Source organism: Lissotriton vulgaris, chromosome 7 (genome assembly GCF_964263255.1).
Source record: "Lissotriton vulgaris chromosome 7, aLisVul1.2, whole genome shotgun sequence".
Taxonomy (NCBI): domain Eukaryota; kingdom Metazoa; phylum Chordata; class Amphibia; order Caudata; family Salamandridae; genus Lissotriton; species Lissotriton vulgaris.
In genome coordinates this window covers 571754199-571761007 of record NC_141695.1, presented here as the reverse complement: position 1 = coordinate 571761007, position 6809 = coordinate 571754199, and the positions used below count along the sequence as shown (strand labels likewise).

The 6809-nt window shown below is 45.5% G+C and overlaps 1 protein-coding gene across 1 annotated transcript in view; it reads right to left on the bottom strand.

Moving 5' to 3' along the window:
- Positions 1–5119: 5119 nt before the first annotated feature.
- The window catches only part of LOC147702040 (uncharacterized), a 598885-nt gene continuing 597195 nt past the window's right edge, over positions 5120–6809 (bottom strand). Inside the window, exon 9 of the mRNA XM_086928742.1 lies at positions 5120–5943. Coding sequence (XP_086784868.1) covers position 5943 — 1 coding nt within the window. The 3' untranslated portion in view covers positions 5120–5942. The remainder of the gene's footprint in view (positions 5944–6809) is intronic.

The window sequence follows — 6809 nt, the reverse complement described above, 5'->3', positions numbered from 1 at the left end:
GCTACTCTATGCGCCAAGACTACGACTCCTAACCCCCAGTCGCCCTTAAATCCCATTAATAGTAAACCACCTAAAAGAAAGCGTAGAGCGGGCACTGCTTACGCTCGTAAAAAGGCGAAAATTGTGCCTCCCCAAAACCTAACTATTTCGAGAGCCCCATCTCTTAACGTGCCACCAAATGTCTCCCAAGGAGAAAGTATGGGGTCTCAAACAACTAGGGAGGGAGGTACAGTGGTTCCAGAAGCCATCTCACCCAGCATGGCCCAAGAGACCGAGGGCTTGCAGACCGATGGGTTAGGTAACAATGATAGGGCATTTATTGAATTGGTTTGGACAAGCTTAAAGAAACTTCTTTCCCCTCTCGATCTTAGACTCTCGAGAATAGAGAATAACTTGCTCGAGATGGAAAAAAGTATTATCGCTCTGGCTACTCTCGGTCTAAAAACCCTTGAAAATCAGGGGCAGCTTCCCCCGGATAACATATGTCCAATTTCCTCTACTCAATCGCAGGATGTTTTCCCTTGTAATTCAGCCGCACCTCGACAGGGTGACCCGCCCCTAGCACCACCCCCTCCCCGCCCGATACCCAAGCCAAGGTCGGTGGCAGTGAATCAAATCCCTCCTGCCACCAAACCTAAAGCTCCTCAACGATCTACAGAGTCCAGTTCATGTAAGCCCAAATCTGATGCCCAGCCCAAACCCACCATTGGTACCGTACAGGACCCGCCTCTGAAGGAAAATTTCAAAGGGGGATATATTGATCTTCCCCCTGAGGCCAACGACTATGTGGTGGTCCTAACGGGCGTCCCTCAGATTGGAGCAGACCAATATGAGAACCACTGGTCGCTAAAAAATAAAATCATGTACTGGCTAAATAATAATAGACCTATTCCCAACGGCCAGAAAAGCAGAGTACTGATGGTGCGCAGAACTCGCTGGGTGGGCCCCACAAAGAAATCTAGCCCAGGGGACTGCATTGTGGTGACCTTCGAGGACCCGCATACGGCACATTTTATCTGCTCCTGGCCTGGTCTTGAGGGGTCCCCCGTAATACCTAGACCCCTGTCTTTTTTTTACCCACCCCGCTTTCAGCATATTCCAGCGGATAACTGGTCCATAGTTCAACACCAACCCTGGAAAAGCCATCCGAAAGCCCATAATCAATTCCAGCCACTCTGGAATGGCTTTCCCACCTCAAACAGATATGGTGGCCTGGAGGAGGTGGATTGACTCTCTAGCCAATGTTTTAAGCACAACCCTGATAATTCTTTTGATCTGTCTGTCGGAAGCCCACTAGAGCACGTACCCTCATACCCCGTAGTGGGCTTAGGGGGATGCACAAATGGTCTGGATCATAAGGTAGAGCTGATGCCCTCCGGCACTTCAGTCTCTCATACGTTAGAAGGTAACATAGTTTCATCCTTTACGACCCTTCAACCATTGAGTCTAGGGAGTGCTGTAGAGGTGTACGGGGTTGATTCACCCAAGAGCCCTCCCCTGCAGTTTTCTAAATCTAAACTAGATGTTCATAGAGTTGTTGCTCTTGAAGTTGCTCCACCTACCCTTGCCCCCTTACAGCATGCATCTGATCCAGTGGCAATAAAGGTCCTGAGCTGGAATGTGGCTGGGCTCGATCGTAACCTCGATAATCCAGACTGGATTGCATTCCTAGAGCCATACAGCATCTGCCTCCTTCAGGAAACTTGGTGCCAGGAACCAAAGCACAGAGTGGGGTTTACGACCTACTTTGTCCCAGCCGTACAGTCTCCTGGATCTAAAGGTCGCCCTTCAGGCGGTCTATTGATTTGGATTAGTATCGCCCTAAGGCTAGGTGTCACCCAAAGGTCTACTAAATCCCTTGACCTACAATGGCTGTCATTACAGTGCAAAGGAGGGAGGTCCCTTGAATTATTCAACATCTATTTGAGGGGCACTAATGGTGGGTCTTCACGATTAACATCCACAGGCCTAAGTAATGATCTAGCCTCTTGTAATATTGATTCTTATGTCCTGCTGGCGGGTGATTTTAACTGTTGCTTTGAGCCATTGTCTAGGGACGATGTTCTGGATACCTTCGAAGAGGACTCCAAGAGAGGTATCCCTATTTTAAATATTGATCCGATCCCCAAATGGACTCAAAGTGCAATAGAAATCAATGCCCTTTGCCTAGAACACAACCTAAGATCAGTCAACGGTCGCTCCAAATCGGATCCTAATGGAGCCCACACTTACAACAGACTTGGTCGGACCTCAAGAATTGATTTTATTATGCTTAATTTTAATTTGTGGGCCTTTCACCAAGACATGGAGGTCATTACATCTAGCGACAGTGACCATAACCCACTTTCGATCTCAATCACCAGCCCATGGAAAGAAGGGTCATTCGTTGGATCAGAGCATAAGTGGAAAACCTCCCGTGAAATCATTCCCTCTAATTGTAGCAGGCGCCTGAAGTGGGCAAGAGTCTCGGAGGACGAAGGGAGGCTATCGCAAGCGGCCTCTATTTTGTTAGAGGCTGACTCTAGGCTGGATGCACTGATCCCCACAGACGGAAGGACTTTGCCCCTATTCGTAAAGACAATGGAGGCCTTGAGTGATCTTTTCCTTATTTCCCAGACAAGCTCCAAGGCTGTCCGTAACGGTGCTTGTTCGTCCAGGTCATCGTGGTATTCTTCGAAATGCCGAGAAGCAAAAGGGGCCCTTATCGCGGCAATAAAAAAGGAGGATCCTGACAAAGTAAGGGCTGCCAGGAAGACCTACAAAAAAATTATAACAGCAGCAAAAGAAGCATACGACCTAAACTTCTGGCGGGATCTGGCTGAAGCAAGTAAAAAGAGAAATGCCAAAGAATTTTGGGACTTACTAAGAGCCAGGGAAAAGCCCATTGATCACCAAATAACCTGTAACATCTCCGGTGCCGCTTGGTTTGACCACTTCTCCAAGTTGTACTCGATTCCACTGGGGGCTGGTGACAATATTTCGGCTCCTTTGTCTCTTCCCTCAATAGTTCCCACAAGCAGCGGTGACCTCTTTTCTAAGCAGGAGGTCGAACTTGCAATTAAGGGCATTGTCTCCAATAAAGCTGCAGGCCCCGACGGAATCCCGGGTGATCTGCTGAAAACCTACCCGGCGTGGTGGAGCAGGCTGATCACTTCCCTTCTAAACGAGGCCCTGCTAGGCGGCGCTTTTCCTGATTCCTGGAGGGGAGCGGAAGTGGTCCCCATCTTTAAGAAAGGCTCCAGGGACGAGCCAGCGAATTACCGCCCTATCAGCCTGCTGGACTCTACCCAAAAAGTGGCGGGCAAAGTTGTCCTAAATAGGATATTACAGTGGGCAGAAGAAAACCAGATACTGTCTAACCTTCAAGCAGGTTTTCGGAAGGGAACTGGCACTATTGAACAAACATTTCGCCTCCTTATTCTCTACTGGAAAGTGGTGGTGTTGGGTGGGGGGAGTTTGTATTTGGTCTTTATCGATTTACGCACAGCTTTTGACTTGGTCCCACGAGCATCACTTTGGAACACTCTCAATGAGCTAGGCCTACCACCATATCTACTAGCCTTACTGAGAAAATTCCACGATAGCAATTTTGCCCAAATTAGATGGGGTTCCCAAGGCGAAAAAACATCTCGCATCCCGGTCAACAGGGGCGTCCGCCAGGGTTGTGTACTCGCCCCCACTCTGTTTTCTCTTTATGTTAACGGAGTGGTGGAGCACCTATTACGAGATCCATCTGATGCTCCGACCCTGGCGGGGAAAAAAATCCCAACGCTCCTGTTCGCGGACGATACCCTTCTAATTTCCAAGACTCCAGTGGGCATTCAAAAATTGCTATCTAGTTTTAAATCTTTTTGTGATGACAAAGGTTTGGCCATTAACATAGCAAAGACCAAATTCCTTGTGCTTAATCCCCCAAAAAAAGCAATCGCTACCCCTGTCCTCGATTCTGTGCACTTGGAGAGAGTCAAGGAATTCGACTACCTGGGTATTCGGTTATCCGATTCCATGAGTTGGAGGTCACATCATCAGAAGGTGTTCCTCGCGCACAAGAGGGTAGCTGGAGCCCTGCTTAAACAACAGAGAGCTTCACCACTGAAACCTATTGGGGCTGTTCTAGACATTTATAGGGCAAGGGTGGTAAGCGCAGCACTATACGGCGCGGAACTGTGGGGCTCGCAGAAAATTGATACCCTTGCCTCCCTTGATAACAACTTTCATAAAGACCTCTTGAGGCTGCCCCACAGTACCCCTACAATCCCTATTATGCTTGATGCCGGGTCACGCCCGATTTGCGATCAAGCAAAACTACGCCCGCTCCTATTATGGTCTAGAATCCGCAATGTCCCAGAACTCAAAAGCTATGCAGAGGCCCTGGATGATCTTTTGTCCCATGCAGGTTGTCACAAGATCGCTTGGCTCAGAGATATTAAATCCCTTGTCTATAAATTGGGGCTAGGAGATCACTGGGTTAATAAAACCTCACCCCCAAAACAAATATTAAAAAAAGCCTTTTGGTTGTGGCTAGACAATGAACTGCTGCGCAATCCTAATCACTGTAAAACTGTCGCACAGTTCCTCTTAATTAAAGATCTTCCTTTTAGAGAACCCTACCTGGACTCCATTCATAACTCTGGAGACAGAGCATTGTATATAAAATTCAGGTTAGGTGTTCTCCCTCTTTGCCAATTCACTTCATCCTGGAAACCGCCATTGCAGACGGTGCCATACTGCCCCTTTTGCGAAGCTAGGGTCGAAACTGTTGCACACTTGTTGTTTGAATGTAACCTCTACATTGCACCAAGGAAGCTGTGGTTAAAACCACTATGTAGAACCCTGGGAACAAGATCGCATGCAGAAGCGCTACGCATATTGAGCACTGATTCAAGACCCTTCTTCGCCTGTTGTTTGGCAAAATTTTTAGGCTGGGCATGGCGGTTACGAACTGCAAAAAAACTGTTGTTACAGTAGTATGTTTTTATTTTCCCTTCTCCTCTGCATAAAGAATCTCATATGTCCACCCTGCTTTTACTGTATAATATGTAAAAAAATTTTGCATTATATTGTATGTGTTATATATTGTTTACATTGTCTTAAAATGCAGCTTTTATGATATGTTTTTATATCGAAATAAAGCTTTATTCATTCATTCATATTCATTCATAAATGGTTAGTCAATCAACATAAACCCTGAAACATAACAAATTTGAAGTAAGCTATAATATTCCTAATTTTCCTTAGCCTCAGTATTCTTAAAAAATAGTTTCTGGAGGTCACTGACATTTTCTACTTACTAAAAATACACCACCATCTGCCTACATTACTTTAAAAATGTGTATGCAATCAAAAAAGAAAATATGAAAACACCTTGTGCCATGTCAAAGATGACAGGTGTGCAGGATTGCAGTGTACTTTTATTATCGTTTGGAACTTTGGTCCGAAACTTATTTATTGCCTGTTTTGTTCTCTTTATTTCCTGCAGACATCAGCGACAATTTCTATTAACAATAGTTTAGGTGTTCTGTATATATTTGGAGTAAAATACTCATCATAACCCTTCTATTAGAAGGACAAATATTCCTCTTTTTAACTTCTAATGCTGAGGAGGATGTCCTCTTGTTGTAAACACCAGGACCTTTATCTCTTCTATCAGGTTACATGATAAACAGAGAAAGGCCAGATGAAAGCTAGAAAACAAATAAGCAAAAAGAAGAGACTATAGAAGAGTGGTAGATCTGGGATGTAAGCCCACCGACACATGCATGAACTCAACATTAGATTCGGATAGTAGAAATTGGCCACTACGGCAATGACAAAAGAAGTTATCCTCTGAATAGACACTGTCTTTTTCTGCCCCAAAGAATGCCATCTCTTTTTCCTGCTTTTTTGAGGAATGACTGGAGAGACACATTGTCTGGTCAAACACAGCACTGACCACCTCATCATCTGAAGAAAAAAAAAAGAATCTGGTGTCATGAAAAGAAAATCAAGAGATATCCTGCCTTTGAAGACAGCACAGAAAAAAGTTCTACTTAGCAATCTAAATGTAATGGCACACATTTTGCAAAAGCAGTGAAAATTATATTGAACAAATAACAAGTGTTTAAATTTTATCATAATTGATAATGTGACTTTCAAGCGCACCCACAAAACACCTAGGGGCAGATCTACAAGGAAATTCTGCAGCGCAGCAACGTAAGCCCTTTGGCTGCGCCACGCTGCAGCACTTCCAAAGCACAGGAATGCGACATATTTACAATAATATGTTACATTCCTGTGCTATCCCCTGCGCTGGTGCACAAACTGCAGCCATGCGCCGGCGCAGGCACCCTTGCACCATGTGTATTTGTTTTCATTCTCTGTAACATTCTCTGCAACATTGTGTAGCCTAATGTAAAGTGCTCTTATACCTACGGGTCTAGCCAGCACTATATATAACTCATAAATAACGTTCCTCTGAACTCCTGTTGGACCTTTGACGACGTCCCATGGGCGTCAAATCTGTTTGTACTCACCTCGATACACAAGCAACCTTGGCTGATGCCCGGTGGAGCTGTCATATGCAGCTAAAGAGGAGTCTGGCCCTGTTTTCACCCCCTCGGCCGTCACCTACCCAGCCGTCACCTACCCAGCCGGACATCTGACATTGTTTTCCTCGTTTTTCCCGTTGTGAATTCCCTCCCTCCCCCTCCTCCTCCCCCTGTGACTCTTGATTTAAGTGATGTAACTATGTAACCTGTAACTCGCTGTAACTCATGTAAAGCGCTCCGGGTCTAGTAACTTTTCCAATAAAATAAAAAAATACATAAAAG